This window comes from Elephas maximus, chromosome 6, assembly GCF_024166365.1.
Source record: "Elephas maximus indicus isolate mEleMax1 chromosome 6, mEleMax1 primary haplotype, whole genome shotgun sequence".
Taxonomy (NCBI): Eukaryota; Metazoa; Chordata; class Mammalia; order Proboscidea; family Elephantidae; genus Elephas; species Elephas maximus.
The window spans coordinates 15,036,338-15,058,008 of NC_064824.1; the positions used below are offsets into that span (position 1 = coordinate 15,036,338).

General features: G+C 40.9%; 1 protein-coding gene across 6 annotated transcripts in view; it reads right to left on the bottom strand.

Moving 5' to 3' along the window:
• Positions 1-19,312, bottom strand: part of IWS1 (interacts with SUPT6H, CTD assembly factor 1) — a 36,468-nt gene extending 17,156 nt beyond the window's left edge. For 2 of the 6 annotated variants that reach the window (XM_049889091.1, XM_049889096.1), the window contains exons 1-6: positions 18,826-19,116; positions 16,455-16,573; positions 6,503-7,652; positions 4,903-5,092; positions 4,299-4,356; positions 455-552 (exon numbers count right to left, since the gene is read on the bottom strand). In XM_049889091.1, the coding sequence (XP_049745048.1) occupies positions 455-552; positions 4,299-4,356; positions 4,903-5,092; positions 6,503-7,652; positions 16,455-16,573; positions 18,826-18,859 (1,649 nt within the window). In that variant the 5' untranslated portion in view covers positions 18,860-19,116. Of the gene's footprint in view, positions 1-454; positions 553-4,298; positions 4,357-4,902; positions 5,093-6,502; positions 7,653-7,781; positions 7,895-16,454; positions 16,574-18,825; positions 19,117-19,245 lie in introns of those variants that run through there. The other 4 variants (XM_049889093.1, XM_049889092.1, XM_049889094.1 and 1 more) reach the window with 4 other exon arrangements.
• Between the last annotated feature and the right edge of the window lie 2,359 nt (positions 19,313-21,671).

Consider the following 21,671-nt stretch of genomic DNA (forward strand, 5'->3'; position numbering starts at 1 on the left):
GTCAACAGTCATTTGGTTTGTGTGGCACCTATAAGATTTTCCCAAAGACAGACTCCAGTTATCTCAACAGTAGTAAGTGAAATACAATCAAGTAACATTTTGTAGTTAAGACTTTAGACCTGGTCCCCTCTTCCTAATCAGCCTTTTTTGCCTTCAATATACACATATTTTTTACCAGTTTTCAGAAGAACTTACTTGATTATCCATAAATTTAGAGTCTGGTGCTATATAAATATAATTCCAAAAATTATGATATCTGGGCACAGGGCAAATGAAAGAATACCAACAATATCAAATAATTCTTTGACAGCACTGTACAAAGAGAAGCAGAAAGGACAAAAGCGGAATGGATTCCTCCTGATCAGGGACATTAAGAAAATAAAGTTTAATCGTCTCTATTTTTTTTTTCAGAATTGTCTTTAACAAATTCCTTTTTTAAAAAACAGAAACTCACTGTTTTCCTCTCTTTATGTTATCATCAGAATCTGAATCTTCTGCTTCTTTTACATGCGTTTCACCTTTTTCTTCTTCCAAATCTTCTTGGTTAAAACCCTGAAAGTCAGGGCAAGTTAGGCAAACTTACAACAAGTACTGCACACATTTTCTTCTGTACACTGCTTAATTTTTTGCATGTTTTTAAAAGTCATACCAAACCAAAAACCTAACCTGCTACTGTCCAGTCGATTCTGATTCATAGCAACCCTACAGGACAGGGCAGAACTGACCCACAGGGTTTCCAAGGAGCGCCTGGTAGATTCAAACAGCTGACCTTTTTGGTTAGCAGCCAAGCTCTTCACCACCAAGGCTCCAAATGTAAAATGTTTACATAGAAAAAAGATTAAAGAGGTATTGAAAAGTATATAGCAAAAAACTCCCTCCCACCCTTGTCACAAGTGTTACTAGTTATCTTCCAGAGATAGTATACATTTATACAAGCAATTCCAGACGTATGTATTTAGTATCTCCTTTTATTACATGAAGGAGTCCTGGTGGCGTGGCAGTTAAATCACTCATCTGCCAACCAAAAGGTCAGTAGTTTGAACTTACCAGCGACACTGTGGGAGAAAGATGTAGCAGTTTGCTTCCGGAAAGATTTAGTGCCTTAGAAACCCTAAGGGGCAGTTCTCCTCTGTCCAATAGGGTCACGAGGAGTCAGAACTGACTTGACGGCAATGGGTTTGGTTTTCTTGGGGGTTTATTATACAAATGGTAGGATGGCATACTGTACTGCACTTTCTCCACTTAACAGTAAAATATGGAAACAAATCCATACCTGCATAAAGTATTCTCTTTTTTAAATCTTTACATGATTTCATCATATGGCTATAGCCATCGTTTGTCTATAATACTTTCCTACTGACATTTTGTTGTTGTAGTTTGCTATCATCGAGTTGCCCGACTCATGGGGCCCACGCACAATGTGATCAGGCCATTGTGATTCACAGGGTTTTCGATGGCAGGTTTTTTGAAGGTAGATTGCCAGGCCCTTCTTCCTAGTCTGCCTTGGTCCGGATGCTCTGTGAAGCCTCAATAAACATCTTAGCAATACACAAGCATTCACTGACAGACGGCTGGTGGCTGTGCATGAGGGTGCGCTGGCTGGGAACTGAACATGGGTCTCCCGCACGGAAGGCAAGAAATATTCTACCACTAAACCACCCTGCTCCAATGCTGACATTTAGATATGTGCAATCTAAAGTTTTCAGAAATATCTGCCAAACTGCCCTCCACAGAGGTTATACCAATTAACTCTTCTCCCAGCAAAGAATGAGCACATCTGTTTCCCCACCTTCTCGTTACTACACACAGTTATCCAACTTTGATCTCTGCCAATCTCCAGACGAAAAATAAGAATCATCTCAATACAGCTTTACTTGCATTCTCTTGAATAAAGCTGGGCATTTTTTTCATGTTTCAAAGCAATTTGGTTGAATTAGTGTATGTTCTGCTGTGTCTATTCTCAACAACAAAAAATAAAATTCTAAAAAAATTTACAAAGCATGTACTGCTATTTATCAAGTATATGGAAATGCTATTGCAATAATTAAAGTCAATTCATTTATATTAGACAAAGCAAAAAACCATTTGGAATTCTTTCTCTGTGAACTCTCAATACCCTCTGTCCATCTTCTGTTGGGCTACTCATCATTTTCTTATTGGTGTGCAAAAACTTCAAAAATTGGGAAAGTTAGTCCTCTGTAAGTGACAGGAACTGCTCAATCCCCCGAAATTTATTTGTGCAGTTTGACTTTGCTTTTGGTAATGTTTTCCAGGCATTTATTTTTTCTTCAGTTTTATGTAACTGAAACAGCTGATCTGTTCTTTACAGCTTCTAACTTTTGTGTCACACTTAAAACAGCCTTCCCAATGGTTCACCTATTATGTTGTTTTTCTCACTGAACTGAACCTATTAAGTGAACTCTCCAACCAAATTAGAAAAGTACATTTTAGTCTTGTAATGTGTTGCTTAAATGAGTATGAACTCCATGAGGACAGCACCCACAACGGTCTAGCATACAGGCTCCAAAATATTTATTAAGTGATTTCTTCCATTCAATGTTCCTTAGCTTTACTTTGTTAGTTTTCTACCGTCTTGCATTAGATTCTAAATTCAACTACTCTCACATTGTCTTGCCTTAGTAATAACAGAACTGATTCCTTTTTTGACCCAAGAATTGTTTAACGAGGAGGTTTTAAACGTCTGGGTGGCAGAGACGTGCTGTTTGATAATTCTGTTATAAATTTTCAATTTTATGTTTTGTATTTATAAAATGTCTATGCTTTGCATTTTTGTTGAAAAGTTATATAGTCCGAGAACAGCCAAGGCAATCTTGAAGAATAACAAGACAAAAGAAATAAACTAGTGTGGAGAATTACGTACTGCTGGTGCAAAGACAGACACAGAGACCAGCGAACTGAACGGACAGCCCAGACATACTTGATTTACAGTGAAGACGGCACTGCAAACTAATGCAAAGGATGATCTTTTCAATAAAACGGGTGCTGGGTCAACTAGGTATTCCAAAGGGGGAAAAACCCTCATCTCCACCTTCTATCACACAAAAAAACCGAACTCCAGGTGGACTGTACACTTAAATGAGGAAGAAAAAATAATCAAGCTTCTAGAAGAAAATTTAGTAGAATATTTTCATAATCTTGGGGGTAAGCAAAAATTTCTTAAGCAGAATTCAAAAAGCTTTCACCATAAAGGAAAACTTTGCTAAATTTGGTCTACATTAAAATTAAGAAACTTTTATCCATCAAAAGACTTCACTAAGGCAGTGAAAAGGCAAGCCACAGAAGAGAAAAAGATACTTTTTACCTTTTATAACCACTAATGGGCTTGTATCCAGATTATACAAAAAGAGACTCACTTCTAGTTATTCTGACCTGCTTGTTCTGTCAGTCACCGTTCCAGCTTGATTACAGATTTGTCCATCTCTCTTTGTAGTTCTGTCAGTTTTTGTTTTGTATATACGTATTTTAAGTCATCTTATTAGGTGCGTATAATTTAAAAATCTTTCCTCAATATAAAGTGATCCTCTTTGTCTTAAGTAATGATTTTTCCCCGTAAGGCCTACCTCTCTGATATTAACATAGCCACACCAGTTTTCTTTTGGTTAACCCACTGGACACATGGAGTAGCTTTTCTATCCTTTTACCTTCAACTTTTCTCTGTCTGTCTCAGACAAATCTCTTGGAATCAGTGTATAGTTGGTTTTTAAAATCTAGTCTCACAATCTTTGTTCTTTAATTGGAGGATGTGGTACATTTAAAGTAATTTCTGACACTAACAGGGCATAAATCTGCTAGGAATCTCTAAGTGGTACAAACCGTTCAAGTGCTCAACTGCTAACCAAAAGGTTGGAGGTTCCAGTCCACCCAGGAGCACCTCGGAAGAAAGTCCTGCCAATCTACTTCCAAAAAATCAGTCACTGAAAACCCTATGGAGTGCACTTCTACTCTGACATGGACAGGGTTGCCATGGGTTGGAATCAACTCAATGGCAACTGGTTTTTTAAATCTGCTCTCTTACTATGCACTACTTTCTAACTGTCCTCCTGTTCTGTATTTCCTTTTCCAGCCTTTCTTCTGGATCAATCGATTTTTATTATCCCATTTTTTTCCCCACTTTTAGTTTGAAATTTACATATTCCACTTTCTGAATCCATTTTTTTCTAGATTTTTTCCGAATACATCATAGTTCTTTATTCCAACTTACCACACTCACCTACAAGAGAACCACTGCCATGAAAACAAAAAGCATTAAAGTGGAAAAACTTCCATCTTATACTTACTGTAAACTCTTCTTCCTCTTCATCACCAGATTCTCCAAATATGTCTGCAATAAGGTTTCTAGAGGAGAAACAAATACAGAAAAACGTTAATTTGTTTCCATCTGCATAAGAGCCATAAAACCTTTTTAAAATCAAATATAATTCACGTATAGTAAAACGTGCAGCTCTCAAGCATACAGTTCAATGGGTTTTGACAAACGCACACACTCACGTAACGAGCATCCTCAAGATGTAGAGCAATTTCATCTTCCCAGAACATTCCCCCGCGCCGCTTCAGTCAGTCCACCACACCAACGCCTTCAAGGCAACCACTACACTCATTTCCATCACCACAGATAGTCCTGCCTGTTCCTGAACTTCAGGTGAATGGGATCATACAACATGTCCTCTTTGCTTCTTTCACTTAACATGGGATTTGTGAGATACAGCAGTTCAGACACTAGAACTAAAACCCTGAGTCCCCAGGTTATGCGTTCAAGGCAGTATGTATTACATTATACCTTAAGAAGAAATTTTAATACAAGTTCATAAAAACCTAAAAGACAAAACCCCTCTCCACCACCCTCTAAGAACCCTTGAAAACTCACATCACACTGTCACTTACTCTTCTTCATTCCCCGACTCACTGTCACTCCCAAAAAGATCCTTCTCTTCGTTTTTCTTATCAGACAATTCGCCTTTCCCTACTCCTTCTTCACTGTCTGACGCTACAGTCCTTTCTCTTCTGCCTGCTTTTTCTGAGGTAACATCACTGTCAGAATCATCTGCATCAGAGACAACACGGCTCTTCTTTGCTGTTGTTAAAAAAAAAAAAAAAAATCAAACTTATATTTCGTCATGGTCATGGATTACTAAGCCTAACAGGTCCTTTAAAATGGCAGTACAGGCAGTCCCCAGATTATGAACAAGTTACGTTCCTAAGTCCAATCTGTACATTAGTCGGAACAGTTAGGTACCAAACCCACTGCCGTCGTGTCGATTCCGACTCAGAACTATCTAATGTCAGTTAGTCAAACGTCTTGGTATACAGCATATAGTGTACCTTTCTACTCATAAAAAACTTGCAGATATACTAAAACATCTTTAACATAATTCAGTAATACTGATGTTCTGATGCACATCACAAAGTAGTGCCTATTTCTTATTACAAACCATCGTATGTACCTCGAATTTTCAATATAATAGGCTTTATGGGAGTTGGCTCATAACTACATAAGCTGGACATTCACAACCCAGGGACTGCTTATATGTGGCAAAAATCAAAGGGCCCACTGACACGTGGTTTTGAATAAGATAACTACAAGGTTCAGAGTCATCTTACAATTATCTGTTACTCTGCTTAGGAAAAAGTGCCCAAAAGATGGGAAAAAAAAAAAAAAACCCAAAAAACATCATATAAAAGTGGGTACCAATGGTTACCTTTCCTTTTGGGGGACAGAGAAAGTAAGATGAGACTGATGTGCAGAGCTGGCACTCCTTCTACGCTGCCTAGTATTAGTGGAACTAAAAAGAACTGGGTGTTCTTTGGTAGACTCTCCATGCTTCTGAACTGTTGCCAAACAATTTGAAATTTCCCACCTTTCTTACCAAACTGGCAGCATGTGTGGCCAATTTTCCTTTCTCCTATAAGAACTGTAAGGTTAGAGGGGATACCTCTTTTCCAAAGAAAGATAAGCTTCATAACAAAGTAATCAAGTAAAAATCGAGAGTGAAAAAGAGTTCCTAGATAGCACCCTGGAATACTCTGCAGAGACGTAATCTCTAAATACAGTTCTCTCCAAAGACTCCCTGCCTTTGGGTATTTATCAAGTGAGAGGTATCTGTGACAGCTCAGTTGCCGCTTGTATGGGATCTAATGAAGTAGCTGTCAGAGATACACAGGTAACTCTGGAAACAGTGAGGGGTTTTCATGTGGACATCTTTCTCTGAAACATTACCCATTCTGGTAAAAAATGAAGGCATTTATATTCTCATTGACACTCTGTCTAACACTTTGAGGCAATGAGATCTGAACAAAAGTTGTTAGAACAACTCAAAGAAAATTTCGTATTAAGAAGAGCCAATGAAAGCCAGGGCAAACCCGTTCCTAGTGACATTTGAGAACATCAAGCTGAATGGCAGGATACAGATCTAACGTGACAAGCAATGCTTCACAGTTATAGGCTTAGACGTTAAGTGAGGCCATGCCCAAAATAACCCCTTACTTGCTTTCGCTTCATCTTCACTATCAGAAAGCACAGCAGCTTTCCGCTTTGCTGCTTTCTCCTCCTCCCCCTCTTTTTCTTCATCTTCATCACTGTCAATTTTCTGCCTTTTTGGTTCTTCCTCCTCACTGTCAGAACTGTGAACCCTTTTTCTCTCTGTATGGCTATTTGAATTAAAGGAGTCATTTTGCATTTCTGCATCCTCTCCCCTGGTCTCCCCGTCGCTGTCATCCTCCGACTCAGGCTTCTGTTTGTGCCTGGAGGGACGCTCAGCTTCTGAATCGCTGGCCTGTCCCTTCTGTGGCTCCTCACTCTCAGAGTCACTGATGCGGGGTTTGGGGAGCTCCTCGTTTTCAGAGTCACTGGCCCGGTTCCTTGGGGGGTCCTCACTTTCTGAATCACTAACTTGGGGTTTTGGAAGCTCTTCATTTTCTGAGTCACTGACTGGATGCCTTGGGGGGCCCTCGCTTTCTGAGTCACTGATGCGGGGTTTGGGAAGCTCCTCGTTTTCAGAGTCACTGACTGGGTGCCTTGGAGGGTCCTCACTCTCTGAGTCACTGATGCGGGGTTTGGGAAGCTCCTCGGTTTCAGAGTCACTGGCCTGATTCCTCCGAGGCTCCTCGCTTTCCGAGTCACTGACCTGAGGTTTAGGAAGTTCCTCACTTTCCGAATCGCTGACTCGAGGTTTGGGGAGCTCCTCATTTTCTGAGTCACTGCCTTGGTGCCTTGGGGGCTCTTCACTTTCAGAATCACTGACTTGAGGTTTTAGAGCATCCTCTGTCTCAGAGTCACTGGCAGGACTTTTCTGGAGCTCTTCGATTTCTGAATCACTGGCAGGATGCTTCTGAACATCTTCGTTCTCTGAGTCACTCGCATGCCCGTTAGGAAGTTCTTCGTTTTCAGAGTCGCTAACTGGTAGCTTCCTGGTCTCCTCGCTCTCAGAGTCGCTCCCGTGGCGATTGATATCCTCATTTTCAGAATCACTTGCAGGAGGCTCTGGATGCTCTTCAGATTCAGAGTCACTGTCCTTCTGCCCGTGAAGCTCCTCACTTTCAGAGTCGCTACCATTAAGATTTCGGAGGTCATCATTCTCAGAGTCCATCACATGATGCCTTTTGGTGAGGCCATCCTCTCGATCACTAGGTTCATTCTGAAAAATAAAATGGGAAAAAATTAAGTACAAAAAAAAAAAAAAGTTTGATAGTGGAATGTTGCAAATTTAGACAATTTTTTAAATGTAGGAATATACACTCTTAAATGTAGAATTCTTATCTTATACCTTTATACAAACATCCCACTTTAAAGAAGGTCATCTTCAGACATGGCTAGGCTGCTTCAGATCCCAAAACAAATCTGAAAAGCATAATCCCGAGATTACTACATGGGAGATTAATTTTGAAGAGCTGGATTAAACAAAAAAGCCTAGCGTTCTCATCTAATTCTAGGTCCCAAAAATCCAGCTATATTTATCAAAGAAATGCCAGCCAACGTGTACCCAAGTTCTTTTTTACAAAGGAGCATTTCTTGGGTTTTATAAGGTTAAAATTATTTGAGGGAAATAACTATGACACAATTTTCTTTAAAGGGTCAAATAACATACAGGGCATATTCTCCCAAGTGAATCTAAACATGAAGAGGAGTTATTTATCAGGCACCTATTAAGAGCCACATCCTACGCTGGCCTCTTTCCTGACAGCTCATTATTCCTTACAACAGTACTTTTCATGAAAAGAAAACTGAGGCTTACAGTGGTCACGGTCCTACATGTATCTAGTGGTGACCCTGGTATAAAACGTTAGGTTGTATGGAGAACACGACTCATTTAACTATACTAACATGTAACTTTACTTGAAATAATATTAAAATATACGCTTTGGGCACAAAACTGACAACATGCATATTATAGTTTTTTTTTCAAAATGCATTAGAAAATATACAAAATGAAACATATCAAAATACTAGTAGCATGTGTTTTAGGATCTGGGGAATGTTTTCCCCATCTAGTATCTGAACTTGCAATAACATGGTGATAATATTCTGGTTTAAAAAGTGAAAGTATTTCTGTGTTTGCATTTTCCCTCTTAAAAATTTACTGAGCCAGATATTTCTGCTTAGAATATGTGATTGAGCTACCTGAAATGAATTAAAACCCAGTTGCTGATGAGTCAGTTCCAACTCATGGTGACCCCAGGTGTGTGTGAGAGAGTAGAACTTGTGCTCTACAGGGTTTTTAATGGCTGATTTTTTGGAAGGAGATCACCTGGCCTTTCTTCTAAGGTGCTTCAAGGTTGACTGCAACCTTCAATTACCGAGCCCATTAACTGTTTGAACCACTCAGGGACTTCACGTGAACTTACCGTAGATCAATTTTCAAGGAGCAAATAGTATTTACATAATATATATGTCTACTGACAGGCTATGACATAATTCCGTGGCGAAAGTGTTTCAGAAGATAAATAGCATGGAAATGTTTTCACACGATCCAGACTTTCAATTTATCCTAGGCTCATTTAGAGAAGACCAAGTATGCTGTGACTGCAACTTCAAAGTACAAAAATACATACTATAAAAGTCTATAAAACGAAAGTTTGAGTGTTTGTTTCCTCCATATTTTAGTACCATCTTGACTGCAGTGTTAAAAAGAAATAATTGCTATATTCATTCAAAATAATGTGTTCAGAAAATTTTCCAAAATCATAAACCTTTCAAAATTTCCCCAACACATTTTTCCTGAGTTATCACTGGGTACTCGCCACAGCGCTAGATCCTTGTCAGTCACACACCCTACCCCCCACCCGCTGAAACCGACGTTTATCTATTAAACCTGACAGTAGTGCTGGAGGATTAACAGAATCCTGCATTACGGTACAGTACTCCGTATTCCTAAACATTTACTTTTAGCCATCTCATAATTTAATAATTGTGTATTTTAAAAGACTGTAGATGAAAAATTAACTACTTAGAAAGTAAGTTCTAAGAAGGCACTTAAAATTTTTTTACTGTGGTAAAATATAAAATTTGCCATTTTAAGTACACAATTCAGTGGCATTAATTACACTCACAGTGTTGTGCAACTATCACCACTATCTACTTCCAAAACCTCTCCACCCTGAACAGAAACTCTGTACCCAGTAAGCAATAACTCCCTACTTCTCCTTTCCCCAGCCTTTGGTAACCACTAACCTACTTCATCTTTATGTATTTGCCCGTTCTAGATAGTTTACGTAACTGGAATCATACAATATTTGCCCTTTTGTGTCTGGCTTATTTTACTTAGCATGTGTATTAAAAACTCATTCCTTTTTATGGCATATGAAAGAATCTTAGAATTCCTTCAATAAAATAACACAAGGCTATCACTCCAGTGCAGCTCCTGGAGTGCTCCAGCACTTTGAGAAACTACTCTTACGAAAGCGTAATAAAATGAAGCCTATACCAGAGTCGCTATGAGTCGGAATCGACTCGATGGCACTGGGTTTATACCATAGTGGTCCTTGCCTATCAAAAGCAGGTTAATCTTAGACCCAGTCAAAAACAAAAGTAGTGGATGAGTATTGGAAAAAGAAATTTCTACACCATGGTTAAGACTTTGAGAATGAAGCAGATTCCTGCCTATGCGCTACACCAACAGGGTCCAAACTTTAGTGTGCCTAAGAATCACCTGAAGATTTGTGAAAAACATACAGATTCCTGTGCTTCTAAACTCCTCTAGATAGGTCTGGGCAGGGTGTCAAAGACTGCACTTCTGACAGGTAATCCAAGTGGTTCTGATGCAGGCGGGCCAAGGACCACGCTTTAGAAACCCTGCTCCTGATGTACAGAACTACTGGTTTCATTATATCATCTCCTTAACAAATGCTCTTCCCTTTGCCTAGACTATCATTCCTCTCCGTGTTCTTTTCACACCTCCAAACTTAGCAAAAATACCCACCTCCTGAAGTGTCTCCCATCTTTCTCTCTATGGAGAATGGACTTCCCGCTATGTGCAGCACAAAGTGACGGTTAATAGAGTTAGAAAGACCTGAGGTCCAAACTCCAGCTCTGCCTCTCTCTACTGTGTGATCTACGGAAATTTATTTAACTCTTCAAAGTCTCAATGTCCTCCTGTAATAGTTAGCAACAGTATCTATACCTTGAAGGGCTGTTCTGATTAAATGGGTGTATAGCAGCAGTTAGCACAGTGCCTAATAAGGTTAAGCTCACATACGTCCCCCGTGAAGGCTGAGCCGGTTAGCCATTCTCTCCTTCATATTCCCCACAGCACCTTGTACTTCTACCTCACTGAAAGGTATTTGTTTCCACATCTATGTTTACAATACCCTGACCTTAAGATCAGGGACCATTAAAAAAATCTTTTACCTTAAGAAGAACAACAAAACAAACCCAATGCCATCGAGTCAATTCCAACTCGCAGTGACTCTACAGGACAGAGTGGAACTGCCCCACAGGGTTTCCAAGGAGGGCTGCTGGATATATAATCATCAAAATTTAAAAGAAACCCCACAAAATAAAGTTGAACAGAAAAGAAACAAGGCAAATAATAGTGTTTTTTTCCCCTCAATTTGGCAGAATCAAAGACGAAGGCTGAAATCTACCCTAGATAAAGGAAAGCGTAAGTGGAATCAAAAGAACGGATAATAAATAGGGCAAATAAGAACAATGGTGGCCAAGAATAACCTAGATGTTTTGGTGTACTCCCCATAGGAATGCTTTCCTTACCACAGCACAACCTCTCAGGGGTTAAGATCCAAACAACAGCGAGCAGGTTACCGCAGGAGACTGCCAGCTTTACTTAGCTCAAAGTGCGGCTGGAGCTAACGTGACTGTCACCGATTTTGAGGGCAGGTGGATGGCTGGGCCCACTATGCTGTCCTAGTCAGAAAACCACGAGAAGCCAGGCTCCATTTCCATGCCACCTCTTCCTCAACAGGCCCCCAGTCTATTTTTCTCCCTAGGAAGGAATACTATTTTTCTATGTGGCAGAAATCTACAAGTGTCTAAATTTTAAAATACCTATTTCCTTCAATACATTTTCCATGAAACAGAACAGCTGACCAAAAAGCACACAGTTAAGTTCATGTGGTCCAAGAGAATATTTTAGGGAAACAAAAAAACAGAACTGGCAACTAGTTATACCTAGGTCGTATCTGATAGCCACCTCTCCACTTGGTGCACGAACTGCATTTCCCTTCTTCCCAATCTGCCTACCACAAAAGGGTGTGACAATTCTGAGTTCTCAAAGCGCTCCATACTGAACAAATACGTGAAAATCCTACTGATGTTTATCTCTTTTAACAACCTAGGCAAAAAAATGTTAGTAACCTAAAAACAGGTATTTAATATATGTAATTAACCCATCACTGAGTTTGCTTATAAATTTTTTTTTAAACCTAGCCAATGCTCAAGAACATTACTTTTAAGTTTTATTTCACATGGCATTGTTTCTATCACTAAGGCCATATTTTCCAACTACTGATCCTTCTTCTTTGCTTCCAATGTTCACATTCCAATCACCAGTAATTATCAATGCATCCTGAGTGCATGTTTGATCAATTTCAGACTGCAGAAGTTGGTAAAAATCTTCAATTTATCTTTGGCCTTAGTGGCTGGTGCATAAACTTGAATAATGGTTATATCAACTGGTATTTCTTGTAGGCATATGGATATTATCTTATCACCGACAGCGTTGTACTTCCGGACAGATCTTGAAATGCTCTTTTTGACAATAAATGCAATGCCATTCCTCTTCAAGTTGTTATTCCCGGCACAGCAGACCATGACTGATTCAAAACAGCCAATACCAGGCCTTTTCAGCTCACTAACGCCTAGAATATCGATCTTTAGGCATTCTGTTTCATTTTTGATAATTTCCAATTTTCCTAGATTCATACTTTGTACATTCCATGTTCCGATTATTAATGGATGTTTGCAGCTGTTTCTTCTCATTTCAGTCATGCTACATCAGCAAATGACGGTCCAAAGAGCTTGACTCCATCCAAGTCATTAAGGTCAACTCTACTTTCAGGAGGCTGCTCTTCCCCAGTCGTCTTTTGAGTGCCTTCCAATCTGGGGGGCTCATCTTCCAGCCCTAGATCAGACAGTGTTCCACTGCTATTCACAAGGTTTTTACTGGCTAATTCTTTTCAGAAGTAGACAACCAGGTCCTTCTTCCTATTTTCTCTTAGTCTGGGAAGTTCTGTTGAAACCTGTCTGCCATGGGTGACCCTGCTGGTATCTGAATACTGGTAGCATAGCTTCCAGCACCACGGCAACACACAAGCCCCCCCAACAACACAACAAACTGACAGATGCGTGGGGGGAATCTCAAACTACTGGTGTTTAGCAAATTAGGATAGCCTCCCTGGAGAATATCTATTAAAGCCTTAAATTTTCTTAGTCCATTTAAAGTGGTTAACTCCTCTGCTCCATTTCTAAGTAAACAATAAAAATTAGGACAAATGTTTATGCACATAAATGTTCAAAACAGCTTCACTTATAATAGCTAAACACTCTAAATGTCAGCAATTAGGGAATAGTTAAATAATAGTACATCCAAACTATAAAATACTACGTAACCATTAGAAATTATGCTTCGGAATAATGTTTAATGACACGGGAAAACACTTGTGAAATACTCTTAAGGGAAATAAGAGATTTAAAATATTATGTAGATACAAAATGTATACTGTAAAATCTCAAGTTTAAAATACATACTACATACATTATACACACGGGAGAGAGTAAAAATGCATAAGAAAAAAATGTCAAAAGGTAACAATCATTTCTGTGGTGGGAATATGGTCATTTTAATTTTCCTCTTTAAACTTTTATTTATTTTCCAAATTTTCAACAATTCACACATTTATTTCATTACAAAAAAGTAGAAGATACTTAAAGATAAGCCTGCTTATGTTTACAACTGACGTCTGAGGCTGTCAGATGACCACCCTCAAGGGTTCTCGGCTGACACTGGTCAATGGTGCGGCCACACTAAATGTGCTATAGCAATGTTGACATTCCGTTCCTTCCTCTAACACAGCAATCAGAGGTCTTCTCTACAGATGACTGACTTCTAATGCTTGGAGTTTCTCATATTCATTTTGAATATATTCAAACCAAAATCACACACGGCTTAAGTAACTAGTACCTACGGTTAATTAACACATTAAATACAATTTATTCTGAATTTTTAAGAGCGTACAAAAAACTGCATGCCATCAAAATAATGGAAGACAAGCCTTTCCCCCACCTCCAACTGGCCTCTGACCTCACCTTCCCTTACTCACTCTGCTCTAGCCACATTGCCCTCCTTGGTGTTCCTTGAAGCTATCACGCACACTCCTACCTTAGGTCTTTGCCTGGAACTGCTCTTCCCCCACATACTGCGTGGTTATTCCCGTACTTTCCGTCACGCCTCCATTCAAATGTCACTTTCTCAATAAGGCCTACATGGACTTCTTTATTTAACCCTGAAACCTGCCCTTCACCCTGATCTGATTTTCTTCTTTCTCCATAGTATTTATTACCTTTAACAAACCATACAATTAAAAAACATTACATTGTTTAATGTCTTTTTCCCACTGCTGGAAAATAAATTCAAGAAGAGAAGGATTTTGGTGATGCTGGGTGAGTGGGTGGGAGAGTCCTTTTTTAGTCACTGATATGTCCAAAATGCCTGAAAAAGAGCCTGACTACAGTGCAGTGGGTTTATCATACATATGGCCTTTCTGGCCTTGGGTTTATAATTCTGCCAAAAAATAACAGATTAGGCCAGTCTGCTCTGTGATTGCTCTATTTTACACATCTTGCAGGAACAGGTCAGGCTATTACGCAAACAGGGTATGTAAAACTACCCAATAGGATTAAGTGACCTTGTGAGAATTGGTGGATTACTATGCAAATTAAGTGACTGGCCTACCAAGGGGATTGGTCAGTTAGTGGTCCTGGTGGGAGGGCCATGCCTTGAAACTGACAAGGGTTTTCCTTACATAACAGCCAATCCCATAGAGGTTGAGGGGGACCTCATTATCATCAAGAAGAGACTGGAGTGAAACCCGTTCTTTAGACCTGAGGTCCCTGCGGTGAGAACCTCCTAGACACGGGGGAGAGCTGTTAACACCGAAGAAAGTGAGTGAGAGTGCAGCAGAACAAGTAGTGGGAACCAGGAGCCCAGTGCAAGGCGGATACAGAGAGCTTGTTGACCCACGGAGCAAGAGAGAGCCGAGTGCCTTTGGGCAGGAGGCTTGCTGGTGGAGTAGGGTGCCTCTGGGTACTTGCTGGTAGTAAAAGAGCTGTAACACTTGCCCAAGCAGGGCAGAGACAAACAGAAGTCCAGGGGTGGGCATGGCCAAAAGAGACGCTGCCTGCCTGCAGGCATAGCCCAGAAGCAGAAAGGTGTCTTGGCTGGAAGCTGTCCTGACTGACAAACTGTATCCTGTTATTTCTGTTGATCCTGATCCTGAGTTGTAACCTGTTACTTCCCCAATAAACCACATAATCGTGAATATGGTGCGTGAGTTCTATGTGGCTGCTGCAATGAATTACTGAACCCGGCACAGAAGTAGAGAGTGCTGGGGGGTGATGGCTGATATCAGAAAAGGTGAAAAAGTTGGAAAGAGGATGTAGGTGTGACCTCCACTTCCCAGGAATCAGCTTTGGGATGATCTTGATTCTCATCCCTCCATGTGGATGTAGATGAGGTCAGATGCTACTGTTATACTGATACATAGCAGGTACACAATAGGTATCTGTTGGATGTATACTAATGACATGTTAAAGGACAAAGTCAGTGATACAATCTCTAAGAATTGTATCTACTACTTAAAATTGGACAATTTTCTGTGCATATGTAATCAAGGATAATACATAACAAATAAAGTCCTTAAAAGAAAGTTTGGTTATCTTTACATTCTTATGTGTTTCAGTTTGTCTCTACCAGAGACTTATGGCTGGCTTACTGAAAAGCTCCCCAATTTTATTTTGTTAATATTGTGTAGTAGTGACTTTATCATCTGGGAGGTAAATTAATCAGTTTATAAATCTTTATGTATTATGTGAAACATGCTGAAATGCTGTACAATGATCCAATATGTCTTTGTATTATAAACAAAAATAGTTTTTTAAATTGCATTTGCTGTTGTTAGGTGCCATCAAGCTGGTTCCAACTTACAGCGATCCCATGCGTAACAGAACGAAATGCTGCCCGGTCCTGTGCCAGCCTCACGATACTAAGTATGTCTGAGCCCACTGTCGCACTCACTGTGTCAATCCATCTTGTTGAGGGTTGCCTTCTTTTTCACTGACCATGTATTTGATGATGTCCTTCTCTAGGGACTGGTCCCTCCTGATAACATGTCTAAGTCTCGCCATTCTCATCTGTAAGGAGCATTCTGCATGAACTTCTAAGACGTGTTTCTTTGTTCTTCTGGCAGTCCATCACATATTCAAGTTTCTTCACCAACACCATAATTCGAATGCATCAATTATTTTTCGGTCTTCCTTTTTCATTGTCCACCACTATATAATTTTAACAGCTCAAAGTGAAAAGCCTAAATCCTGATATAAATTTTAATAAGTGATTGTTGTTAGTTGCCCCCCAGTTAGCTCATTTTCAATCGGTATTTCTTCATAATTTCAAACGCTCATTGCCTCAATAAGATATCATTTTGGGAATAGGGAAACCTAGTCACATATCAAAGGCTTGGCCTGTTCTCTGAATTGACATGCACAATGGAAAATGGCTTAATATCTGAAATAAGACCCCATCGGAACTTTCTTTCCCCCAGACTACATCTATTTATTGATTTTTAATGCCGTTCTCTATTCACTTACACTCTTTTGTCCCTAAGGTTTGAAGCCTAAATCTGTGCCAGGGTCTCCACAACTCCTGAATAGAACAGGTCTCATGGAATACAAGGGAAAAGCCTCCCCCAAGATGTTGTTTAAACGATACCTCTGAATGACGCTCTACACTTCCAGTGTCTGATCCAGAGTGCTGCTCATTTACAACATCCTCAATGTCTGACCCTGAATCCCGTTCGTCCTGTACTGGGGTAGCACCACCATCATCTGCTTAAAGATAAAACAAAAACCCACTTAGGTGACATCTACAGCTAAAATAAATACACTGAATCAAGAAAAATATGAGCAAGTATTACCACTGACAAGATGTAACTAACGATGCTAATATTCTGAACAGCAGTACAACACTCACACAAATATCAACAATCATAACATATGTTGTGACATATATGGCAGGTAAGATATCATAAAAGAAATGGAAAACTTAAGAAACATAACTAAAGACCAAGTCAACCACCTCTAAATAATAATGTGCTACTTACCTAACTAAGTCAGGCTATTCCAACTTTGTCAAAACTGAGTATTTCTCTCCACAACACTTACCATCTTCTAGTGCACTTTGTGATTTATCAAGTTATTTTAATCTGAGTCTTTCCCCACTTAATAAAAGTGCCACAAGAGCAGGTATTTTGGTTCAAAATGCTGAATCTCTGGAGCCCAGAACACTGCCTGATATGTAATGTTCAGTAAGTTATTCACGAATGAAGAGCACAAGGAACTCCAGTCCAAAAATTCCATAAACCCATTAAAGCATATACTATAACATTATAAAATGATTGGTAAGTATGAGCTGCTACCTAACATTAACCAAGACTTTTAAAATACAAAGTCATTCTGTTGAGAAGAATTCATGGCTGAAGGATATGAGAACACTCAGCTAGAGGTTCGATCAAAATATACACATTTAAAAAAATGGAGCAGTCAACTTCAGAAAAACCAAAAAGTTGTACAAGAACTATCAGACTAATGAGCTACTTTGCTAAGAGTAAAAAACATACAACCATAATAAAAACATAATTCCAGAGTTTAAGGAAAAACCACAGTGGGAGGATGGAACAGAAGGCACCTAAGAGGTAAGATACTGTCATACCATAATAGGACATTACAGGACACCTAAAAGTGATGCAGCAAGAGATAACACAAATTAGGAACATGAAGGTAAATACAAAAAAAAAAAAACAATGGAAAGTTGCTGACGGGGAAGGTTGGGGAACTATCTTTGATATGTCTTTTAGCACTTAATCTATGTACACATGTTACATGATAACTTTTTTTAAAAAGTAATTTAAAAATAAATCAATTGAAAAATTATTTTGAAAGCATCCGAAAACATCTGAAGCAAACCGGCAGGGCATTCCTGAAAAAGCATTTTTGATGTCATTACCGTTCACTGTCATGTACAAGGAAACTAAGTGAACTCAACACTAAAGTTTTACTTTTAAACAATTATTTAAAAACCTTTGATATAGGATAAAAAGAAAAAAAAAAAAAAAAAACCCAAACCCTGTGCCATGGAGTCGATTCTGACTCATAGCGACCCTATAACTCAGAGAACTGTCCCACAGGGTTTCCAAGGAGCTGCTGGGGGATTCGAACTGCAGACCTTTTGGTTAGCAGCCATAGCTCTTAACCACTATACCAAGAGTTTCATTTGACATAGAATACTCAGTGGAAGTAAGTGACTCCACTGGAAGTCCCTGTAAGGCTGTAGGACACATACATTAACGTTTCTGTACCCTACAGGCCCTGACTTATTCATCTTATCTCCAGTGCCTAGCACACCGCTAGCACAGAATAGGGCTCAAAAGGATTTACTGAATAAACAGAACAGGAGCGTGTGGGAGGCGGGGGGGGGAGGGTGTAACTTTGGTGAGGAGAAAGAGGAAAAAATCGCAAAATAAATAAAGGCAGGCACTAAAATCACCAATTGGTAAGTGCCAGGGGTGCACTCCTTATTCTAAAATGGTTATGCAACTCAAACAACGGTCCTGCGTTTGTCTGGTTTTTTACTGGTAGCCAGTCTTGCAGGAGATTAAACTAGTACTCGACTCGACCGCACGCAAGAGCAACAATTTAGTAAAGTCTATGTGGGATCCCCGCCCCCATCGAAAAGCTTCCTTGGAGTCTCGGAAATGCTCAACTCTGAAAATTCCCCTAACCTGAGAGAGCTCTGCTTTCCTAGGACTTTGCACACAGAAACTTCGTAAATGGAAGTGGCTTCCTAATTTGAGCAAAAATCTTAGTTGATCCTAGAAGACGACTTCCCTCTAAAATCCCCTCTCCAAGGTTCTAACTTCGGGGCCCGCATCCAGCAGGCGGACTCTTCCCGCTCCGCCTCACAGTCTACTTCGGGCCGGAACAGGGCAGGGGACGTCTCCACGGCTTTTCCCCTTTTCCCCCGCGGCGGGGCCCGCCAAGTACCCGCTCGGCCCCCTAGCTGGGCCCCCAGGCCCCCGCCCCACCTGACTGGTCGCCGCAGTAATATTCTGAATCCATCGCGGGCAGGCTCTCAGCGGGGAGTGTCCGCGCCCCGCGCCGCCCCGGTCCCCTCCTTCCCGCGGTATTCCTAGATGGCGCGGTCCGATGCCCTGAGCCTTCTGCCCGACCAGAGAGTTTGGGGGACCTGAGAGCAAGACGGCAGCAGTAGCAAGACGCGAACGCTCTGACCGGGAAGCCGGCAAGCGTGCGGGTCACTGCTCTACTTCCCAGAACACCTCTGGGACCAAAATGGCGTCCACCCACGACCCTCAAAGGAATGCAGCGCGCAGGCGCCGCCACAAGCCAACTGGCCAATGAGAAGACACAACGGCAATGACACAAGGCCTGGCCGGAAAGGAGAATGCTGGGAAAATTGAACCGGCTCTCAGGCTTCAACTGAGTACCTTCTCCAGGGGGTAGCTAGTTCTGTCCTCCATGGAAATGATAACATCATTTTCTTTGTTCTGTCTCCGCCCTTTCTTTGAGGCACATCTGAGTCACTCTCTTGAACAATGACCCATAAAAAAAAAAAAAACCCGTTGCCATCGAGTCCACTCTGATTCGAAGCTACCCTATATACAGGATGGAGTAGAGCTGCCCCATAGGGTTCCCAAGGAGCCGCTGGTGGATTCGAACTGCCCACCTTCTGGTTAGCAGCCAGCGCCGCTATGAGTCGAGTCGACTCCACGGCACTGGGTTTGGTTTGGTTTATAGGGTTGGTCTTTACTAAGCGCTTAACTGCTGCGCCACAATGAACCCATTGCCCCTGAGTAAATTGGACTCATAAAAAAAAAACCCAGTGCCGTCGAGTCGACTGGACTCATAGCAAGCCTATAAACCAAACCAAATCCAGTGCCGTGGAGTCGATTCCGACTCACTGCGACCTTATAGGACAGAGTAGAACTGCCCCACAGGGTTTCCAAGGAGCGCCTGGTGGATTCGAACTGCTGACCTTTTGGTTAGCAGCCGAACTCTTAACCACCAGGGTTTCCTTGCCACAGTGAAAACCCCCTACTTGCATTTTCAGTCATACTGCCACTTAACTACCGGTCTTGTCAGGCAGCAAGGCCCTTAGTTGTCGCGAGCCCTTAGTACGCGGAGGAAGTGGCGCATTGCTCTCTGGGACTTGTAGTTCAGAGCCTGAAAGGAGATGATGCGGTATTAACTGGCGCGGTCGGGAGTGCCGCGTTTGTAGGCAATATTTCGTCTTTTCTTTTTTAAAACGTCTTCAGTTCTTTTTTTACGAAGCCACTTGGTCAAAAATAGAAAGTACATGCTTCTAGAAAGATCATCTGATGAAACTCTAAGGAGGGTGAACTTTTCTTGAGCCTGGGGCGCCGGTAGAACAGTGATGGTTAAGAAATCCCTCATACCCTTTTGTATTCCCCGAAGGTGCTTACTGTAAAGAACCACCCTTACACATATGACTTTGATAAAACTCGCTGTCTCTCTTTCTTATGACTCCCGTAAGACTCCCAGATGACCCGCTTATTTACCTGTGATGAAGTCAAACACAAACATTTCCCTTTTTGCCTGAATCAGCTAATAAGGCTAGACACAGACCCTCAGACACCCCCATTTTTGTCTCATGAATAATTAACTGAGATTAAAACTGTTTGTGTCCTTGAAACTAGCTGGACATAGAGATAAACAATTTTTGTTCAGCTGACCCGTTGAAACTTACCATGATTGCAAAATAATCCCAACTGTGTATCATTCTGCCTTTATCCCTATAAAAGTCTAAGACAAAACTACCCCGCCAAGACAGTTAAGTCTGGAGTGCTCTCTCTACCGCAATAGCCTGAATAATGTCCTTTTTTTTGTTCATTTTTTGTCTTTGACAAGGAGAACTTCTTGCCTTTTAATTAGAGAAGGACCGGTCCAGGTTTGAGCAAGGGTCCCTGCCCCCGCAGGTATTGTTGTCAGTTGCCATCGAGTAGGCCCGCTGGCTTGTGGTTCTATGCCATTCCCATGCTAGGTTCTGCACCATCCCCGTGATGGATTGCGTGTCAGACCATTGCGACTCATAGTGTACACTTGTAGAAATAGGGCCTTTGTTGGTTGGCAAAGCACAAATTTTGGACTGGATTTCTAGGCATGCCTAGCCTGCCGTAAGGTCTCATGTGGTGTACTAGAGGCTTGGAGTTGAGAGATGTGGGTTTCCTGATGCCGGCTCTGCCGTAAATTCTCAGCAGGCCCTTCATTAAGTCATAATATCTAAAATATGTAGATTATCCAGCTTTGATAATCTACAGGTATATGAACTTTTGTTAGCCAGCCAGAATACGCTGGCAGAACCTGGTTCCAGGCTCCTGAAAAGGACATGGGAAAGCATGGAAGAGAGAGGGTTGGCTTTCCTCTCGAAATTTATATTTTCTTTTAAGAGAAATCAAGAGTATTCCTTCTGTTACACGATTGGGGTCTGTGCCCTGGAGCAGTCAAACCAATGAAACATACTCCAAGCCAGAAAGAGAGAGAAAACTTTCCTAGATTCATATTTGTTACATTCTACATTCCAATTATTAATGGATGTTTGCAGCTGTTTCTTCTCATTTTGAGTTGTGCCACATCAGCAAATGAAGGTCCCGAAAGCTTGACTCCATCCATGTCATTAAGGTCAACTTGACTTTGAGGAGGCAGCTCTTCCTCAGTCATATTTTGAGTGTCTTCCAACCTGAGGGGCTCATCTTCCAGCACTATATCAGACAATGTTCCACTGCTATCTGTAAGGTTTTCACTGAACAATTTTTTCAGAAGTAGATTGCCAGGTCCTTTTTCCCAGTCTGTCTTAGTCTATAAGATTCACTGAAACCTGTTCACCGTGGATGAC